The 22,238-nt window shown below is 33.5% G+C and overlaps 1 protein-coding gene and 2 pseudogenes across 2 annotated transcripts; all 3 read left to right on the top strand.

Annotated features, from left to right (window-relative positions):
• Positions 1 to 3,316: 3,316 nt before the first annotated feature.
• Positions 3,317 to 10,372, top strand: LOC120145733. 2 transcript variants are annotated; one of them, XM_039159489.1, is made up of 15 exons: positions 3,317 to 3,714; positions 3,958 to 4,360; positions 4,459 to 4,636; positions 4,733 to 4,872; positions 5,276 to 6,116; positions 6,298 to 6,398; positions 6,563 to 6,707; positions 6,801 to 6,869; positions 6,976 to 7,021; positions 7,124 to 7,596; positions 7,902 to 7,981; positions 8,891 to 9,026; positions 9,210 to 9,402; positions 9,680 to 9,762; positions 9,854 to 10,372. In XM_039159489.1, the coding sequence occupies exons 1-15, from the start codon at positions 3,615 to 3,617 to the stop codon at positions 9,974 to 9,976; spliced, it is 3,111 nt and encodes a 1,036-aa protein (XP_039015420.1). In that variant the 5' UTR covers positions 3,317 to 3,614; the 3' UTR covers positions 9,977 to 10,372. The 2 variants fall into 2 exon arrangements, with proteins under 2 accessions (XP_039015420.1, XP_039015421.1); XM_039159490.1 differs by having other exon boundaries at positions 3,586 to 3,714; positions 4,104 to 4,360.
• Positions 10,373 to 13,188: 2,816 nt separating this feature from the next.
• Positions 13,189 to 16,355, top strand: LOC120145445 (annotated as a pseudogene).
• A 2,463-nt stretch (positions 16,356 to 18,818) lies between these two features.
• On the top strand, positions 18,819 to 22,089 carry LOC120145341 (annotated as a pseudogene).
• The last annotated feature ends 149 nt before the right edge of the window (positions 22,090 to 22,238 follow it).

Consider the following 22,238-nt stretch of genomic DNA (forward strand, 5'->3'; position numbering starts at 1 on the left):
GTTGGCAAGAAGCCAGAGAGAGTGACTCACGTAAACCCAGCACCTCATGTTGATTTCTTTCGAGGATTTAAAGAGAGGATGCTTCAGTCTTTTGACTCTTTACGAGACCATGTCGACTCTCATTTTGATGCCATCGAGCATCGTCAGGATGCTTTTGAGGCTCGTATGATTGAGGAGGTTCGAGCGATTCAACATCAGCTTAATAGATTTTTCCTTCCCTCCATCATCATTATCTTAGTTTATGCATGCATATCATATCATCTTGTTATTGGATTTTTAGACTTTGCTACTGCTATTTTGGATCTTTGATGTTTATTTGGTATTTAGTACTTGAATATTTTAATTGGTTATTTGAATGTTTATGACTTTAGTACTTTATGCCTTGTATTGATATATCTATTTATGTTAAAGTACCTTGATGCTTCATATATAATTCTCCATGTGTTTAATTATTTTTAGCTTTATTTTATTTACTTTATCTCTTTTTTATATTGTTTCTAACATTATGAATTATTTTTTATATTAAAAAGGGGGAGAAGTATGTGTAAAATGAAAAAAAAATATTTTTAATTAAAATTGGAGCTTAAAGTTTTTAATTCATAAATCCTTTTATTATTTTTCTAAGGGGAGCATTTTTCAAAAACAAATTTGCAAAAAGCTTTGTTATATCAAAAAGGGGGAGATTGTTGACTGAAGATTTTGATATAAAAATTGTAAAATTGATTTTGGACTTAATTGAATTTATTAAAAAGATTTTAGACTTAATTAAATTTATCAAAAACATACTCGATCGTTTTGGCGCTTTAAAGTTGAGTTTCCAAAGATTTTTGGCTCAAATGATTGATCCCTTGTACAAAGGTTTGATCCCTTCACCAAAAGGATCGATCTTTTCCTTTAAAGAATCGATCTCTTTCTTGTAACAGTCAAATTATTTGAAAAAATATCGATCTCTTTAACTAAAGGATTGATCCCTTATGTATTAAATGTTGTTTTTGGTTGTAGATATCGGCTATAATGATCCCCAATGGCTCCAAACGGCTAGAATTAATGGCGAAAGTATAAATTGAAGGTCAAAGCTTCCCAAGGTCAACAAGAAACATATTGAACCAATCTACCAACATCAAAATTTTGTTTTATGCTTAATTTGTCAAATTCTTTCTTGCAAACACACTTGTGAACTTCATTGTTTATTTTACTCAAGTGTGATTTGGGTGAGAGCTTAATTAGTGCAAACATATTTGTCTTGTGAAGTTTTCTCTTTGGTTGCTTCATTTGTAATTCCCCTTGTGGAAAGAGTGTAAATAAGGTTTTGGGGTATAAGCATTGTGGGTTGTTGTAAGGTTACACCTTGTCCTCAAAGATAAGCAAATCTAGTGGATTTGAGAAATCCTTAGCGTCGATGTTAAGGTAGTGGATGTATACTTTAGTTGAGAAAGTCGAACCATTCTAAATCGGTGTGCAAAATTTTTATCTTTCGATTACTTCCACCAAAATTCTTAAAAGGCCAATTCACCCCCTCTCGCCATCATTCGATTGATCGATAAAGCTAACATTTTCCTTTCCGAAAAACCTTATTTAAAAGTTAATTAGCTGACAGAATAGCTTCCCCACATGTTTTGTGATAATCAGAACTTCTTATCATTGCGTTCATCATTTCTTTTTAAGAATTAATTCTTCCGTTTTGCTACTTCATTTAATTTATGAGAGTATGATGGTGTCCCTTTATGAATAATATCACACTATTGACCAATTATAGTTCATTATTCACCACCATAATCATTCTTATTATCTTAATATTTTTTTAAGTTGATCTTTTTAAGAATTAATTCTTCCGTTTTGCTACTTCATTTAATTTATGAGAGTATGATGGTGTCCCTTTATGAATAATATCACACTATTGACCAATTAATAGTTCAATTTATTCACCACCATAATCACTTCTTATTATCTTAATATTTTTATTAAGTTGATTTTCAACTTTGCGTTTATAGAGAATAAATTTCTCTATAGCTTCACTTTTGCTATGTTGCAAATATATAACAATACTTTTTTCTATCACCAATGAATGTAATAAAATATTTATTTCTTCTTGTTTGTAAAAGTAGATCAAATAAACTCATTAAAATGGAAGGAATTAAATTCAAAAAATAAATTTACTTTCAATATCTCACTTTACAAACATATCAAGATTTTCAAAAAAATAAATTTAACGATTTATTTCTTTCTGGCCCACATCGTGCCCGTTTGCACATGTATGAACCAACAATTGATTCAACATTTTTTCCTTAACAACATTTGAATCAATTTCTCATATAAATATCCAAAATTTTCGGATTTTTCCAACAAAAAAGAGTTATAGTTAATGGTGGCTTTGAAGATGAAAAACTAAAAAAAATGAATTACTAGAAGAATTAAATTGATATAAAATTATAATATGGAGAGTTGATTTTTTTTAATTAAAAATTAGATTTATAATTATAATAATTTTATTAACTTATCATAAATCAACTACTACTATTTTCTATTTTTTATAATTTAATAAAAAAATACTTTATAATTGAGAGATTAATTGCATATTTTACCTATATTTTATTAAATAATATAGTGAATTTGTTCTTGAGGGGCAAACCTCGATTGTTGCTGTTTATAGTGACTCGGTTATCGTCGAGGTTCATGCTCTTCTGGTAGGTATCCGTCTCTTAATTGATCTTCAATTTCCGCAGGTTATTATTGAGAGCGATACTTGTAATTTGGTTCGCCAATTGCTAAATCGACGGGTTGATTTGTCCGTGACGAGTTATCATTGGTTGAAGCTCACTAACTAATAGATTCTAATCCTCATATTAAAATCCACTATGTTCGACGATTGGCTAACTCCAGCACTCATGATCTTGCAAATTGGGCGTCGAGTCGTCCACATCTACATCGATGTCCTCTACTTATAATGTTCCACATTTTCTTTCAAACTACGTATTTTGGGACACTACTTTTTCTTAATGCATTCACGTACTTTCTTAAAAAAAATCTACTAATAGTATTCAGTCTTTTTTACATTGGACGCGTCATCGGCCTCACCGAAGCCTTATTGTATCCACTTGGAACCGTATTTTGGTTTGTATTATATTTCGATGACAACCTAAACTTAGCGATGTCCATGTGAACTTACGTCGAGAAAATAAATATGGAAATTTAGGGGATAAACATGTCAAATTCAATACGTGGCAAGACTCTACAGGCCAGTTGATATTTGGGAGAAAACACTCTAACGTCGTATGTCCGCACCCGATCATAATCTCCCAAAAACGTTACTATTTTTCTTTTCTTTTTCAAATATATTTAGTAAAAGGAAAACAAATTCCAGATACTCTCATTTCCCTCTCCTCTGTTATTTTATTTCTTCGTTGCGCCTAATTCCAAATTAAACCCTGCTGGAAGCTGATCGAAGAAGAAAGATTCAATCATTTTCCTGTTTCTTTTCCGACTATTAGTTTTTTCTCCTCCGGGATAAGAAAATGAATTGAAAAATTCTTGAAAATCAAGAGATTGAATTCCGCGAATTGGAAGAAAATAGAATCGGAGAGAGGGAAAAAATAAAAGAAAAGAAAAGCTGGAAAATGAAGCCGATGGAAACGATACAGGATCTGATCGAAGAAGCCAAAGTACGGACGGTTTGGTGGACGTTGGCTACCTTTACCGTGACATACTTCTTGACTCGTAAGTTTTTCTTTTCTTTTCTTTTCTTTTCTTTTTGCGGTTTAATTTTGTCTAATTCTTTGATTTTACTTTGCATGGATACTTTGTTTTCGTAGAATTGTTTTCTTTGCTTTGAAGTTCTTTAGGCTATTCCATTTTAATTGGAATAAATTGAATGTTAGATTTTAAATTTAAATTAATTAATGAATTGAAGTTCTTAGAATTGATTATAAGTAATTTTCTTGCTTTTGTTAATGGTTGTAGATACGAGTACATCAATGTGGATGAATTTACCTATAGCGATTCTTTTTGTTGCCGGATTGCGGTTTATGGTTAATGAGGTTGAGTTCAAATGGAAAGTTAAAACAGTTCGTCGTCCATCTTATTTGTCTCATTTGGAGAAGAAACAGTTGTCCTTGAATGATTCTCGTCTTTCCAGCTCACCTTCTCCGATCAAGTGGAAGCGGAAAATTGATTCTCCTATTGTGGAGGCTGCTCTCAATGAGCTTCTTGATAAAATACTCAAGGATTTTGTTGTTGATTTATGGTATTCGGAGATTACTCCAGATAGGGAGGCCCCTGAGTTGATACGTGATGTGATTTTGGATGCTATAGGTGAAATATCAGGAAGGGCGAAAGAGATAAACCTTGTTGATTTGCTTACAAGGTAGATTTTTTGGTTTAAGAAGGTTTGTCAATTGTAAAATATTTGTTCACGATTTTTTTTAAGTTAAAAGGATTTTAAACAGTTGTTTAATGTTCCAGGGATATAGTTGATTTGATAGGAGATCACTTGGATCTTTTTAGAAGAAACCAAGCTGCAATAGGTGTTGATGTTATGGTAACATTGTCATCTGAAGAAAGGGATGAAAGATTGAAACACCATCTTATGGATTCTGAAGAGCTTCATCCTGCACTAATTTCACCAGAGAGTGAGTACAAGGTGTGAGTTGAGTGTTCCAAATTTCCAATCAAAACATATTTTGCCTTTAGGTTTTGTGGTTTGCTTTTGTTTAATTCCTTGTACTTTCATTTTCAGGTTATTCAACGGCTTATTGGTGGAGTTTTAGCAGTAGTATTAAGACCACGAGAAGCTCAATGTCCTTTGGTTCGTACTATTGCTTGTGAGATTGTTACTTGCGTGGTTGTGCAACCTCTTTTGAATTTGGCAAGCCCTGGGTAGGTTATTGAGCTATGGTTTATTGTTTGTTTAATTTCAAGGTAGCAGAAGATGCAGTTAGTACTTAATATAAAACTACAGTGCTGTTTAGAGACTGCCTAAACTTTTAGGTTTAAGAATTTTGACAGTTGATTTCGACATGCACTCTTATTTTGTGTTTATTTGGTTTTTAGAAAGAGTGGCACAATTAGAATAGAAGCCATCTGGCATGGAAGGACATTATACAACTAGAGTGGTTTCTTGGTTAGAATCTTACTCTTGCTCATTGTAGGCAAAAGAAGAGAGAATACCTAAAAGGTTATTCATGATGGTCCATTCTTCCTTGGTATAACATATGGTGCTTGCCTTAGCAAATATGCCTCATTCTATCATTTATTTTTCCTACTTATGTTATGTTGTCAGGTATATCAATGAAGTAATTGAATCTGTTCTACTTGCCGTTAAAGATAATATGATTAACGCGATGGAAGGTTTTGATCAGTCTTCAGTTGAAGTACGCGCAGATGACTCTACCTCATGGAAAATTGCATCCTTAAATAGTCAGGGAACAGATTTGATGTTGGCTAGAACTGACAATCAGAAAGAAATATATTCAGATTGTAACAGATATGAGGAAGAATCAATGCAATCTAGACCAGCTGACTGGGCTCGAAAATTAGAGGCAGCAACTCAGAGAAGAACTGAAGTTCTTGCCCCTGAAAATCTTGAAAACATGTGGACAAAAGGAAGAAACTACAAAAAGAAGGAGAAAAAATCTATAAAAGCAAGATCTCAAGAATCTATTCCTAAGGTTGCTGTGTTGATGGGGAACCCAGGAAGTGAAATCTCTACCAACATGATTGGAACTTCTGCAGGAAGTGAAGAGAGAACTGTGATGCAGCTAATGCCTGGTTTAAATCTTGACGCTCAATTATGTGATGGTAGCACAACAGGCACAAAGTTGGCTTCAGAATTTAATACCTCATTGTTATTTGGTGGAGATCATCATGCTAATAATTTTAATGATGCTAGTGAACAATCTGCTGATGGAAATAAAAGTAGGCTTAAGAGATGCAGTAGTTCCTCCGATTTTATTGTTGAACCTGATACAAAGAAAGCATTTACAGGAGATATTCGAGAACCAATTATTTCTGAGTTCTACAGCTCTGATCTTGGTAGGCATAGTGAAGAATCTAGTGGTAGGGTTACCTCAAATGCAGTACTTCGCAGTGAGGAGTCTCACATACCCAAGCTTAGGTGTCGGGTGAGCATTCCTGTCTATATTGCTACAAATTCTGAGAATTTGAAATTTGAACTGCCTGTTGAATTCATAAGTGGCATGGGATATAAATTAAAACAGATTCATGTGCTTGTTGGTGTTTAATTGTAGCCATAGACATTTTATGTGATCTGTAATTATATTTGCTATTCCTGTCTCTCTGCAGGTTATTGGAGCATACGTTGAGAAACTTGGATCAAAATCTTTTGCAGTTTATTCAATTGCTGTGACAGATGCAGAAAACAGAACTTGGTTTGTTAAGAGAAGGTTTTATCTCACCCCAACTGCTTGTGTACATGTGTGTGTGTGTGTGGTAAACAAAAGAGTCATTTTTTAAGGGCCCATTTCTCACAAATGAATAATGGAAAACTATAATAATTTGATTTTTCTTCTTCTCTAATATCAATTTTTTTTCTTTTTCTGATCTGCAGATACAGAAATTTTGAACTATTGCATCGACATCTTAAAGAAATTCCTAATTATACATTACATTTGCCTCCCAAAAGGATATTTTCATCAAGCACCGAGGACTCTTTTGTTCACAAACGATGCATTCAGCTTGACAAGTATCTGGAAGTAATTTTACTTCCTAACCTTTCTTTCTTCTTCTTTCTATTTTTGTAGGATGTTTACTTTCAACCTGTGCTTCAATTAAGCGCCTATCTGCAGGATCTGTTGTCTATAGCTAATGTGGCTGAACAACATGAAGTGTGGGACTTTTTAAGTGTTTCCTCAAAGGTGTGTATCTTCTTCATATCACATTGGGTGCACTTTTGTTTTCTACATGTAGGAATTAAGACGAATGACATCTCATTCTAATTGCGGGTGACATTTGCTTTTGAAGAACTACTCTTTTGGAAAATCTTCATCGGTGATGAGAACCCTTTCAGGTAGGTTGTTTCTGTTTCTGGTTATCATGCCATTTTCACATACCCTGGATTGTTTTATTAGATTACTTCTTGACCATTTCCAATTCTCTTGTTTATGAACAGTAAATGTGGATGATGCTACGGGTGATGTTGTACGCCAGTTTAGAGGAGTATCAGATGGTGGAATAAGCAAAGTTGTCGGTTCATCTTCTCCCCTTAGTGAAGCCTCTCCTTCAGGCTCTGGCAGGTCCTTATCATGGACCGCAGATGAGATTGCTAAAGACATTTCAAGGCAAAGTATTTTGGAGACGGCGAACAGCATTTCTGATAATGAAGAAAGTGATACTAAAGACAGTAGCCATGGTCATGAGGATGATAGATCTGGTTGCCAAGGTCATGTTTGGCACCCAGACTGTGAGTTAAACTCAATGGGTTTGCCTCCAAGAGGGATAGAGCATGGTGGAGGATCTGGGAATTTAATCTCTGAGAAACATGATTTAGGTGTTAAACCTGAATTGTCTGGCCAGGGTGGTTCTTCAACAAAATTTTCAGGAACGTCAAGCCATATGGAGGATCCAGTTGGAGTGCCCCCAGAGGTATCATGATTTGTCTCTGTTGTTTTCTTTTGAGAGCACTCTTCTAAAATGTCAACTTTGTCAATAAAAATTTGGATTGCTTTCATAAGAATCTCAAGCAAAAGTATGATTATTAGGAAATCAAATTCCTTGGTTGGTTGCACTAATTCTCTAGGTGCCACGGTGTCTATCTGGCTTTGATTCATTGCGATTGTTAATGATCTTTTAGTTGAAAAGTTTCATATTTTTTAAGCTTACACTATTTTATATAAGAGCTTTTTTCATTTTTGGAATTTTTGAATGTTTACCGATTGATTTTTGTGCAGTGGACACCACCTAAGGTGAGTGTACCTTTGTTGAATCTAGTTGATAACGTGTTTCAACTTAAGAGAAGAGGCTGGCTAAGGTGAGCTAGTTTTCCCTTATTTCCATAGCTGTGGATTAATTAATTGCTAAATGTCATATTCTACCATTTAGAAATTATAAATATTATCCTAAAACTAATATTGTACCTTGTATTTCTTTTTATATTTCTAATTTTTTTTTTATCTGTCATCTTGATTAAAGGGCTCTGTACATTCAAGTAGTAGACATTGCTATTTCGTAGACTAGGATTGGTTGATGTAAGTTGACTCGAATAACTCAAACAACTAAACTCGAATAACTTGAAATAAAAAAAAAATCAAAATTTTCTAGTTGCATCTAGTTTTCTTCAGCCCGCGATTTTCTCCAGTAGTTAGAAATTTTGTACTTTAATCATAATCATGTCCTTTCTGCAAAATGAATTTTGTGTAATAGATGATTCGATCATTGAAACCAATCATGATTGTAACAAACTAATGAATAGCATATAAATGAACTTGATTTTGTTTATGACCTTTTGCTTATTTTTGGATTATTTACAAGATTGAATTGCCTTAACTGAGAATCTTTGAGATAATGTTCATAATTTGTCAATGTTTATTTAAATGGAAGGGATAAAGCTTGATTAGTACTTCAATTCCACAACATCATGAGTTTTCAGTTCAATCTTGTATGATAGGTAGTATTGTGTCTAGTGGATCTTTTGTCTGTTTAAGTTCTGAAGCAGGTTGCAAAATGAAACACTACCTTAGCCTTGGTTTAGAGGTATTAGTTACTGCCATTGATTAGTTCTGCTTCAATCCTTTTTCTTGTTTACTTTTAGCCAGTAACAACTGTCTGGTCTTTCAGACAATGTGATCCTGTTAAACTGTAATGGTGTGCTTTGATGATCTAAAAGTACTTATTTCCAGAATAATTTGGCATAAACATGTGCATTTTTTCCTTGATGCAGAAGACAGGCCTTTTGGATATCGAAGCAAATATTACACCTGGTGATGGAGGATGCCATCGGTGACTGGCTTATGAGGAAGATTTATTGGCTTCGCAGGGAGGACACTATTACCCAAGGGATTCGATGGATTCAAGATGTAAGAACTGAACAAATTAGCCACATTATAACTAGAGTGTTAACTGGCTTAGGAGTCGTTGCTGTAAAAGCATGAGTTTTGCCATTTAGAGCTGGTTCTACTTGCATATAAACTTTTAGATGGGTTTCTGTTTTGCAAAACCCCCTGTATTCTATTTCTTTTGATAGCACGTTTTTCTCCCAGATTCTGTGGCCAGGTGGTACATTCTTTACAAAAACAGCGAACATGCAGAGAAATTTTGATAATATTCAGCCTAACCAGACACCTCTGCACAACATCAGTCAATTTGGTGGGAGTAATGTCAATAAACCTGGGTCCTTTGAGGAACAACTCGAGGCTTCTCGTAGAGCAAACTACATCAAAAAAATGCTTTTCGGTAAGGTTTTTTGGGGTCAGATCATAGTGAAAACCTTCCCTGACTTTTGGATCTGTAGTTTATATGCTTGCAATTCACTTGATCATTGCTTCAAATGATATAAATCCTTGGTCAGGAGTTCAATGATTATATTTCTAACTAGATTTTCCCAAGTCCTTAAATGTTCATTGTGATGATTTATGTTTGTTAAATTCATTAAACATGTCTCATTTATATTTACCGGGAGCTAAACCGTAATTAATTGTGAAAACCACTAAAAGAGTAACAATTTTGTCAGATGGAGCTCCGACAGCATTAGTTAGCTTAATCGGGCAAAAGCAATACAGACAGTGTGCGAGAGACATTTATTTTTTCACTCAGGTTGAGTTTTTATCCTGCTGCCATTTTCTTCTATGCACATTGATATTTCCCCTAATTTCTTTTATACTTCCCGGTTACATTTCTATTGCAGTCAACTATATGCATTAAGCAACTTGCTTATGCGATATTAGAACTTGTAATCGTATCAATTTTCCCCGAGTTACGTGATCTTGTGACGGATCTTCATGGCAAGAAACACATTAAAGTTGCATAGAAAGTTGCAGTTTCTGGTTTTGCCGAGAAAGTTTGATGTTGTCTCACTTATATCCATGAAAGCTTAGAAAATGAAAGAACAATATAGTCAGCTAGCACAGTTGCCTTCGCCTGTGATACTACTACACCAAATTACTAGTAAGCAATACTACATGGAATATACATACATACATACATACATACATACATACATACATACATACATGCACATATATATTGTTTTAGGAAATAAGGGTTTTCTTTTTTTAATCTCACATTCTAAATGTATAGGGATGTTGATTTAGTTTGTACAGAATGTTTTGTACTTGTGGCTTTACCCAGTGAGGAGACACGTCTGTTGGAATTTTGGGTTGATTTGTATTTGGGGCATTTGAGAAACACAGTCAATAATATTCGTATTCTTTCTTTAAATGGTTTTGGAAATTGAAGTCTTTTTGTTATTATCTTTACACAAAATTAACATAAGTTCCGATTTAATATGTAATGTGATGTGAGAATTTTGATTAGTGTACGAGTACACACATAAATTAGAATTTGGTGTTAATGTATGCTTGGACATTCAAGAAACAAATTGCGATATCCGTTATTTATTTCGAATCGTGACAAGCGATTTCAGAAATCTAAAAAATAAATACGAATTCGAAATAAATATATATTCGTACTTTTGTGTGCATAATAATGATATGATATCTATATCTCTATAATGTCAATTGAAATAATTAATTTTTTCCTTCCAATGTGTATGAAATATTGATGATCCTATAAATAAATCATTACCCTTTTTATACATAGAATATATGACTGAATAAGAATCAAGTCTTTCCTTTTCTTTGCAATATCATTAAAGGCTTTACCAAATTATATGTTATCATCGATTCCTTGTAATAACTTTACAAATAATTACATTTATTAAAATCGTTATAATATGTATATATATATATACGAAAAGAGTTTAATTTCGAAAATAATTAAAAAAGCTATTTGATTGGCAAGAAATGAAGAATGAAGTAGTAATCATTGTTTTGAAAACGGACCGGCCGGTTCAACCGGTTCAATCGGGAACCGTTGTCTAGTCCGATTTAATCTAGACCGGTTGAACCGCTACTAGTGAATCGGCTAGAACCGCTGAACCGTTCAAACCGGACCGGCTGAAAACCGGAAAAAATCGGAAAAAACCGGAAAAACCGCCAATTTTATTTTATTTTTTTTAAAATTAAACCAAACGACGTCGTTTGTTAAACGAGCCAAGTCGAACTCGAGTATTACTGAGCTTGACTCAAACTTGAAAATTTTAAAAGTAAGCTCAATTCAATTCAAACTCACGAGCTAAATATTATGAAGTTCAACTCGAAAAGGCTTGAACTCAAAAAAAAATTAGAAGCTTGATTGAAGCCTAAAATTCGAGCTTGATTGAAGTTAGTTGGGATGATCTTCTATGTTTCTTAGCCATGTGGGATTGTTTTTAAAAAAAAATTAAACCAAACAATATCATTTTGTTATGATTTTTTAGACCCAAATTTATTTTTTAATTATAGTTATATAATTATATTTATTATTTAATATGTTTTACCTTAAATATTATGTTGTAGTTAATTTGAATCATTTTGTTTCACTTGATTTTATGGTTTTTAACTTATATATGTTATAACTTGCTTTGAATATGAATTGTGATATAAAAAAAATTTTATTAAATATTTTTGGTATTTTTATTTAATTTTTTAAATAATTATGACGTCGTCCGGTTCTTCCGACTGATCGAATCGATTCGACCGGTTAAACCAGTGAACCGATAACATGGCCGGTTCGGTAATCAATCCGGTTATGAAAACCATGGTAGTAATAGTTGCATTTATTTATTTTTGCTGTGCATGTGATTCTGGGAGTGGTCCCTTTTCACCCTGGTTTGACACGTGTACATTTAAAACCTTGTCTTTGACAAATGGAATAAATAAAAGGATCTTCCTCCTGGGGTCACGACTCGATCCACACTGCCTTTTTGATTCAGTGCTCCCCACTCAACTCACTCACCACGAGTTCAACCAAACTCACCATTGTTGCTGTTTTGTTTTGTTTTTATAATCCGACTAATTCATCCAACTCTGTAGTAGGCTTTTTATGACTAAAAGAAGAAATGACCTAAACTTCAGTTATCATTCAAGCTGCAAGGTACTAATATTAGTAATGATTAATTTATTTAGGTTAAGGTAAGCTGTCGTATCCTTATTTAATTTTATATTAACTTTACTGTATGCTAGAGAATTCAAAATAGTGATGTTAAAATAATGCAGTTAATTGTTTCGGGCTGAAATTTCATGTATAATGGTGATATGTATTTTTTAAAATGTACAAGTAAAATTAAAAAAATGGTGAAAAAAAATAGATTTTAAAAATATTTTTTCTTCTGAATGTATCTTTAAATAGTTAAAAATTAAATTTGTAGAGTGTCATGATGATCTTAGGTTTAAAACTTAAACATGTTATTATATCAATTCAAAAATTGAAACGGTCGTTCTTCTGTTATTAGTTTAACGAGTAATGATTAAATTGTCTTTAAACTATAACATTAATTATTAAATTTAGAATATTTTTAGTTTAGTGAGCAAAACAGAACTTACTCACTAATTTAGTGACTAAGGAAGTAATTTACCCTATATTAATAGTGTCCGGCTATTAACCGTTGGTGAGTTAGTGAAAAAGGGAAAAAAAACTTTTTCTTTATTCGAAAAAGGAAAAACTTTTACTACTAAAAACAAAGGGAATTAGTTGGACACAGGGAGTGGGGAAGATTTACAGTGCGGCACTAAGTAAAAAAAATGTTATTAGTTTTGTTATTAATTAAATAATAAAATTGATAAAAATTTATCTAAAATATTATTATTTTTAATTAAAATATTAATATTTTTTATAAAGTATCTAACAATAACAAAATTCGTAAAAAAAATAATAAAATTAATAAAAATAATAATATTTTCGATTTTATCAATTTTATTATTTAAATAATAATAAAATTGATAATATTTTTTTAAACTGTATATTAAGATTGTCAAAGGTTATTATTTATCTGATAGTGCCTGAATTTTAAGCAGGCGAATTATATTAAATGAAAGAGTAGGATTGTAATATGTACACTTAATAATTTCAAAAAAGAAAAGAGTCTCTCAATCAAACTGAAACTCAACATAATTATATGATTTGACTGACCCTTTATCCAAAATGTCGCGCACTTTTTTCCATAAGCTTATTCTCTCCACCACCGTTCACGAAAAGAGACTGGTAAAAATACTAAAGCCACCATTCTTTTTCTTTTACGCTACTCTTTATCGCTCTTTAAGCTTTGTTTTTGTTATGCTACTTTATCTGGGTTATCATATATTGTTATTGGCAAAAAGTAGGTAGATAGCTCCCCTTTTGGAGGGTAATTTAGCATTTGAGGAAGAAGTTTTTCTTTGGGACAAAGTTGACTCTTGGAAAATTAGAGGATGATGGAGATTAGTTACTTTTGTTATTTTTTCTTTCCCTCCCAGTTTTTTGTTTGCGGTTTTTTTTCCTTTTGTGGTTTGAACTTTGAAGTATGTTTTTGAGAGAAGATTTGAAGGTTAAGACAAGGTGAAATTATACAAAAATTAGAGAAACGTGAAGAAATTATTTTAAGTTTTGATAGGTGGTGTGATATGATTTTTGTTCAAATAATTCTGAAGTTTGTTTGCCTACTGGATGAACTAGGTAAAGTAAAACCAAAATCTCAATTTTCACTTAAAGTTACTTTTATCAGGCAGGTGCTATAATGGAAGCCGTGGAGATGCTTTTTTAGATCAACTGTTGATGCATGATATGTGTGTGTGACTTCATTTTAGTATATGCAATTATGGATGATATGAGTGTGTTAGTATTGTACTTTGAAGTGTAATGTTTGTTGCTGAACTCGATTTGCCCTAACTTTTCACTAATTCGGCGTGACAATTATTTCTTATATATTGAACAGGTTATAGATGAAGAAAATTTGAATGGTGTAACTTTCTATTTTTCGTTTCAGTTTACCTCCCATTATCTCGCCTGCATGTGAGTGAAAGAAAGCTTATTAGTTTCTATACTGGGACTTATCTGGTCCGCCTGGTTTTAAGTTAATAGGTTTTATGCATTTGCTTTGATCTTCCTGTATGCATTGTGGGGAGTAAGGAAGACACAACTAGTCCATATAACGGTAAAATGAAGTTCTGTATTTCCTGGATTTGTTGGATTTAGTAGAGTACCTCAGGCTAATTCACTCTTGTTTGTTTTTTCTCGGGTAAAAGACACATGCTTGTAAGACTATCAAAATCTATTGGAACCAGAAAAGTAGAAGTGCAACAAGATCTATATAGATTAATACATATTCTATGAAGGGTTTATACTCTCTACGATGTGGCTGTATTACTTAGGTATCTTTCAGATAAAGAAACAAATAATTGGTACTAAATTTGAAAATTGCACGATGATTCAAGCTGTGTTATTTATTTCAATCTTCATCCTTGGTGTATATTACTTAGACAAGGAATCTTTTGATTGTCATCTATTTGTTTGGCATCTCTCTTTGAGTTATACTTCTAGTGAGTTTCGTCAAATAGGGCTTCGAATGATGTGGATATTTCAGTGTTTTATGAGCAAGAGAAGAAAGTTCATCTACATCTTAATTTAATATTTTTCCTTTTCTTGATGTTTGGTCATTTGAAAAAGTACATATGGATTTCATTTTTAATTATGATTATGCCACCGTATACGTGTTATGATGCATATTTTTGTTCTTTGAAATGATCCCAACTTCTCATGTTGATGCTAGTATTACTTTAGGTACGAGGATGGATTAGTAGTTTTCTTCACCCAGCATGAGGTTTAAGCTCACAATGTTATGAAAGTTCATCTGCAAATTATTCGCTAAAACCATCTGAATCCCGGTTCTAGTATTCATCAGATAAATAAACATAACTTGATTTGGGGTGTCTGCAGAGGATCCCCGATAACTTGTTAAGAAATTCAGGATGAACTTTCTGTTGCTGCTGCTATCACTGTTCCTGACTGTCATGTTTGGCCCGTAGGCATAAAGAAAGCCAACAAGGTTTGGTTTCAGGAAGGATGGCAGGAATTCCTAGAGCGTTACTATATCCGTGTTGGCTACGTTTTGGTTTTTCAGATACAAAGGAAACTCTGCTTTCAGTGTCAGTATATTTAATTTGTAAAACTCGGAAATAAACTATCAGACTAACGCCCTTGTTGGTGCTCAATACAATCACGGAAAACGATATCCATTTGAATAACTTGAAGATGATGAATGTGTCTCTCCAGCACTGCAGAATTTGTTTGGTGGGTCTAAACTTAACAACTGCATAAACTGGGGCGGTGACGTTAACCTTCAAATATCAAGGGGTGTGAATAATCAAGCTATTCGAGGTATGGCTTTTCATTTAGTGCTTTTGAACTTAAAATGATTCTGCTAATGAAGTGAAACTGCATACTTCAGGTGCAATGCCACCTGAACCAAAAAGCGTGAGAGGAAGCGGAAGGTTGATCCTAGTAAGTCCTCTTAACTAAGGTTTATATGTTTTTTTTAAAATTATTTTAACGAACTGGAATTTCTGATCGGTTGCCAAATGAATGTAGACATACAGGAGTCATCCGCTGGAAATGTAGATGAGGTTGATATGCGCTTTCGATCTTATGAAAGTAATTCAGCCCGAAAGAGAACCGTGACAGCTGAAGAAAGAGAGCAATTAATGCAGCCAAAGCATTTGAGCCAACTAACCCTTTCTGCAGGGTTGTCCTGCGACTGTCGTATTTATACAGGGGATGTATTATGGTGAGAATTGAAAATGATGTGGTGTTCATGTCTTTTCCGGCTTCATCCTATAGCATGCCTTAACGTGCACTTCGACTTTCTTTCTCACAGTATTTACCATCGTGCTTTGCTGAGAAACATCTAAATGGGGTTTCTGGATCCATTAAACTTCATCTTCCTGATGGGAGCAGTGGTCAGTGCGATGTCTTTATAAAGGAGGCAAGGCGAAGTTCAGTCGGGGGTGGTACGAATTCACACTGGAGAATAATTTGGGAGAAGGGGATGTCTGTGTCCTTGAACTGCTCAGAGTGAGGGAAATTGTGCTCCAAGTTAATGTATTCCGTGTTTTGGAAAAAGCTGGACTAATGCATCGGTCTCACTAAAACACCGGCTGAATTTTAAACCGACCTACATTATAGAGATCTGGAAATCTCTGAATCTGTTAAGTAACCCTTTTCTTCTCAGGTGACAGTGTAACCAATCTGGTATCGTAAGAAACTAGCTGCCGTTTTGATGTTCATAAGCTTGACTAGGTTTGTAAATAAATTTATCCAATGTAGTCAAATTTGAACCGGGATACTGAGACATGGTTTTTATTGTTTGTTTGATTGGTTTGAAATCGAATTTTCCTACTATTTTTGAATTCTTCTTGTCCTTTCATGCTGGATTCTTCTTGTATATGTTTGGTTTCTGAGTTAGCCGCTGAAAATGTGGCACTGCTTTTAGTTATTGAGTTGCATTTGTATGCCTTTATTTCTATATTAGACTTAGGATTTGTGTATATACTAATTTACCATGTCTGTACTATTTGGGTCTCGTTTTTTAAATGATTTTGTTGTCTTTTAATATCGTGTCCCATTTCTCTAAAATTTAAACCCCTTCTAGCTTTACTTTGCAAATATATTGAAACGAACCGGGTTTTGATGTTGAGCTTAAGAGCAACTCAACATTTTGATTCTAGGGTAAACTATATGAATGGCCACCCAACTATGGGGTCTGTCTCAATATGATCACTGTTTTCAAAATTGAGTCAATATGGTCACTTAACTATTTAATTAGTTCCAGTATAACCACCTACAGTTAACAAAATTGGTATAATTACATATTTGATCTTCAATATTTGTACATTCAATCAATTTGGTCATAATTTTAATTTTATTTAATAAATTAATCATCCAATCAGGAGGTGACACATGTCAACATATGATCATGACGTGTGTAAAATCTAACACGTGTCAACTATTGATTGGAAGAATTTTTTATAAATTTTAATTTATTTAATTAAGTTTATTTTTATCCAATCAAATGGTGACACATTTCACCTCCTGATTGGATAGAAAAACACCTAAGCCACTAGATTAAGTGTATATCTATTATAATATTGCTAATGATAGAAATAAAGAAAAAAAACTATTCAAACGAAGATTCGAACCTAGACCAATTATAAAATATAACAACTTCTAAATCAGTTAAACAAATATAAAATTATTATAATTAAATAGAATATATCTATTATAAACCGTATTTAATACAAAATTTAAATAAATTTATTATTTTTTACATTTTAAATTAAATTCAATATTTTCATATTAGACTTATTGTTTTTATATTTCTAAATTAAAGTCAATATTTTTTTCATATTTATATTTTTTAAAAAAATATATAAAATTACAAAAATAAGTATAAAAATATTGAATTCAATATTGAGCATCAAATATGTAATTATAATAATTTTGTTAACTACCGGGTAAACACTTCCATTAAATGTCAACGGCGGGTGGTTATATTATAATCAATTAAATAGTTAAGTGATCATATTGACTCAATTTTGAAAATGGTGGTCATACAGAACCAATCCGATAATTGAGTGGTCATTCATATAATTTACCCTTATTCTAACTGAGAGGCCTGTGCCTATGAAAACGCATAAATATGTAAAAGGGTAGCACAGAGATTTAATATAAAGTTAGAAAATCCTACTCTATTTTAATGTGATTGGCTGTGGGCTCAATTGTGGTCCAAGAAAAATGGGAGAATTTTCATTTAATAAACAATCGAATACAAACAAATGTATATTTGATTTGTTGATGTGACAAGTTTATACTTTCATTTACTCGTTTTTTATTTTTTTTTTATTTTTTTACATTTTAAATATTAATGAAAATAGGGATTAAATTGAACATATGGTAAATTTTGGAGTTAAAATGTGAAGACTAGTGCCGTAACTTCGCTATTTTTAAACATATAACCAAACATGTTCGCGAACATTAAGTAAATATGTTTACGAACGTTAAACGAACATGTTCGTGTGTGTGCATTAAATTGACACGAATACCTTTAAAAATAAACAAACAAACATGAACGTGATATTAAAAATTAAAATAAACATGAACCGAACATAAAAGTCTTTAAAAATAAATAAACGAAGACGGCACAACCTTATTCAATTAAACTTGATTTAGTTGTATCCCTGCCGACCGCACAATCCTCGTTGATATTCCACTCAAGTTTATCGGACAGAGAAATCGTGGCTTCACAGGATTGAATATCTGCATGCATGTACCAGATTAGCCAACAAGGGCTCATGGCCTTTGTCTTTTATATTTGCTTGGAAACAGTACAAGTGCTTAACTAAAAGATCCACCAATTGTTCCGTATTAAGCTGGCCTTGATGTTTTTTTTATTTAATTTGATATTTTAATATAAAATATACTTTGAAATATTTCCAATTATTTATTAATATAATCAGCTAAATGTATATATAATACGTTGGTGAATAGTAGATGAATATTAAATATATACTTAATTTTTAGAGAAACAAACATGCAAACATTGAAGAAATCAGAAATATTAGGCGTTCTTTGCACCCAAATTTGGCAAAATCCAAGAAAAAACTCACCTCGCCGCATTAATTACAATTTATTTCCCTAAACTGCTCTCAGAGCATTAAACAAATCCTACATCACTAAAACAGTCAACATTTTCTGTTTCACATTTATACACAAACACCCAATCTGAGAAGAAAGCCATGAAAATGAATCCCTCTTACTTTGTTGTTGAAAGATCATCGGATTTTCTCGTCTTTCATCTTCTTCTTCTTCTTTCTTTTCAGCTCAATTTCACCTTCGTGTAAGTACATAGGAATAGGATTTCTCTTAATTTTTTTATTTGGTTCAGTAAACTGTTTCTTTTGTTATTAATAAACATGCAGTTGGATATGATCCTTTGGATCCCTACGGAAACATCACACTCAAATGGGATCTTTTGAAATCAAATACAGGCTCTAATTATGTAAGTTTCTTCTTCTTTTTTCACTTCTGGGTTTCAAATCGCGGTCACGATCACGTTTTTGGTTATTTCGGATTTACCGTGATTGCGGTCGCCGCGGACGCTATTACGGCCGTCGCGGACGCTATTGCGGCCGTCGAGGATAACTCGGACGACGATGAAACCGCTATATCACGGCCGAAATCACGGTCGCGGATCTGTTTTTAAAATCCTGCTTCTGGGTTTATAGAGAAACTGTGAATGATAAAAAAAACAAATCTTTTTTGAAGTTTGAAACAACTGTTTATGCATGTCTTTTTGTTCTCTGTGCTTAGGCTTCTCTTCTTTCTGAGTTGTCAAGAATGTCCATTTGTTTGTCTCTTGGCTTGTGTTTCCGGGGGTAAATTGGGTCTACGAACTGTAGGGGTTGTCTAAACAATTGTTGTCTTATACGTCATCCTTTTTAGGGGTAATTTCGTCTTTGTGAAGAGGAGAATCATTTTCTTGCTGGTCAGAAACATAAGATCAGAACAAACAAAAAAACTATAACTGAAGATAATACTCATAGCTTCTCCCTTCACGTTTGCTATAAAATTAGTTTAACTTTGATCGTTTACAAACAATATAGGGATTAAAAATAGTTACATTAGAGTTTAGGGCTTAAATCCACGACCTATGTATAATCGTATGGATGAAACAAGAATGTGTTCGAGTTCATATTTTTTAATTATTCATGTTCATTTGGTCTTTATCTAAATTTTTAATATCGTGTATTCATTTGTTTATTCTTTTAAGGTATATTTTGTTTGGTTTATTTAGATTTTGTAAACATGTTCGTTTAGATTTTGTAAACATGTTCGTTTAAATGTTAAAAAATGGTGAAATTACACTACTAATCCTTAAAATTCTTAATCTTCACAATTTGAACTCTAAAATTCATCATTAGTTTGATTTAGTTCTTACTTTTATCAATTTTAAAGTATAGGAAAAAAAAAAGGAGAACCAAGTAAACAAGCTTATAAACAAGTTTATAAACAAGCCAATAAATGAGTTTTCAAACAAATTTGTTCGTGAACATAAATGAATTAAACACAATTCTATTCGTATTCGTTTATTTATCAAACGAACAGTTCATCGAACACTATGTTAGTTTACGCCCTTACTTAAAAGACTGAGTTGTTTAATTGTTGCTTAACTTGCAGGTGAAAGTATCGATACTTAATTTCCAAAAATATCGCCACATAGAGCAGCCAGGGTGGAAACTAGGGTGGGATTGGAAAGGTGATGAGGCAATTTGGAACATGCGAGGAGCCGAGGCGACCGAGCAAGGAAACTGTTCCAGGTTCAAAGGTGACCAATTGCCTCATTGTTGTGAAAGAACTCCTTCCATTGTTGACCTTTTACCTGGTACCCCGTACAACATGCAAACCACTAATTGTTGCAAAGGAGATGTCCTATCTTCCATGATCCAAGACCCCTCTAAATACGATTCTGTCTTTGAGATGAGTGTCTCGGGAGACACAAAAGCTGGCTTCAATATGCCCGAAAATTTCACCATTGGAATTCAAGGCTATACCTGTGGGCATGCGGTTCCGGTTGCACCGAGCAAGTATAGTTTGGATGGTCGTCGGTGGACACAAGCTCTTGGTTCGTACAGTTCAAATGGTGGTTGTCGATTGTTTTAGCCCTGTTTTTTCTCTTGGATTGAACTGAGACTCACCATATATGTTGCAGGGACATGGAATGTGATCTGTATGTACTCTCTCAATTTCTGGCATCAACTACTCCCAAGTGCTGTGTATCATTATCTGCATTCTACAATAGTACCATAGTTCCTTGTCCCAAGTGCAGCTGCAGCTGCCCAGGATTACCTTGAGCAAAATGTTTGAAGTAAATCTTCCTCCTTACATACATGCATAGATACATACATACATACATACATAATTTCATAGTTCTGAACATTTCTTCTGAACATTTCCGGTGAAACACCATCATTGTTGTGGGAAATAGAAGATAAGAACCGAGAGCCGCCTTCTTTAGTGAGGTGCTCGAAACATATGTGTCCGATATGGATCCATTGGCACGTGAAAAATAGTTACACAAGCTATCGGAGGGTGAAGATAACCGTGCACAACCAGAATATCGTGAAGAATTATAGTGAGTGGAACTCGGTCGCATTGCACCCCAACCTGGAAAGCGTGGTACAAGTTTTCAGCTTCAACTATGTGCCACTTAGCCAATATGAGTTCATCAGTAAGTTATCAAAGCATTTTCTCAACCACTTTTTTGTTAATTGGAAAGATAAATGAACAAATTAGCCATACATTACATGTTAACCCGAAATCAAAATTACATATTGTTATATCTTTGGAGACCCTTTATCCAGAAATTATAAAAATCCTTTCATTAGAAGTCACCAACAATCTCTCAAATCAACAATAGTGTGGGAACAAGATCCTTAAAACAAAATCACTGACAGACCTAAACTACCTGCAAAAAAGAAGATTTATATAGCATTTCAGCCCACAAATAACCATAATAACCCTACATCTGGCAATACCTCTATAAAAAAAACCTCCTCAATTATAATAATTCTTCTCCCAATCATCCTACAAAGAAAAAATATACCAACCTATGGCCGTACCATCGGTCGTGATGCTCTGTCCAAATTAGAAAGGGTGAACTGCTCACAACCGAGACCTTTCTTGTTCCTATCAACACATATTAACCCAAAATATTATGTATATGGTGCAGATGATACAGGTATGTTTTGGGGGATAAAGTTCTACAATGACATGCTGCTTCAGGAAGGTGCCGGTGGGAATGTTCAAACAGAAATGTTGCTGCAGAAAGATCCAGGGGTGTTCACTTTCAGAGAAGGATGGGGTTTCCCTAGAAGGATACCTTTCAATGGTGATGAATACGTCATGCCCCCACCTGATCAGTACCCAAGGTTGCCTATCATTGGACAACATGATGCCACATTGAGCATTGCTGCTGTCTTTTTATCTTTGTTGTTGGTAATATTATATGCTTGAAAACGAGATGTGTATGAGCATTGTAGGCTTTTCAGGTTCCCAATTGTACAAAACCCATTTTCTTTGCTCAGCTCAATGCAGGGTTTCAAAAAATGTTCCGCGGCAGCGATTTCGTCCGCGGTTTCGTCGCCGTCCGAGTTACCCGCTAC

This window comes from Hibiscus syriacus, unplaced genomic scaffold, assembly GCF_006381635.1.
Source record: "Hibiscus syriacus cultivar Baekdansim isolate YM2019G1 unplaced genomic scaffold, ASM638163v2 tig00110893_pilon, whole genome shotgun sequence".
NCBI lineage: Eukaryota > Viridiplantae > Streptophyta > Magnoliopsida > Malvales > Malvaceae > Hibiscus > Hibiscus syriacus.

Bases quoted from the DNA above. Each gene is read 5' to 3' on its own strand.
- LOC120145733 (XM_039159489.1), top strand. From the start codon at position 3,615: ATGAAGCCGATGGAAACGATACAGGATCTGATCGAAGAAGCCAAAGTA. The intron at 3,715-3,957 runs GTAAGTTTTTCT...TAATGGTTGTAG, and splicing joins CGTGACATACTTCTTGACTC to ATACGAGTACATCAATGTGG. The intron at 6,870-6,975 runs GTGTGTATCTTC...TTGCTTTTGAAG, and splicing joins TTTTAAGTGTTTCCTCAAAG to AACTACTCTTTTGGAAAATC.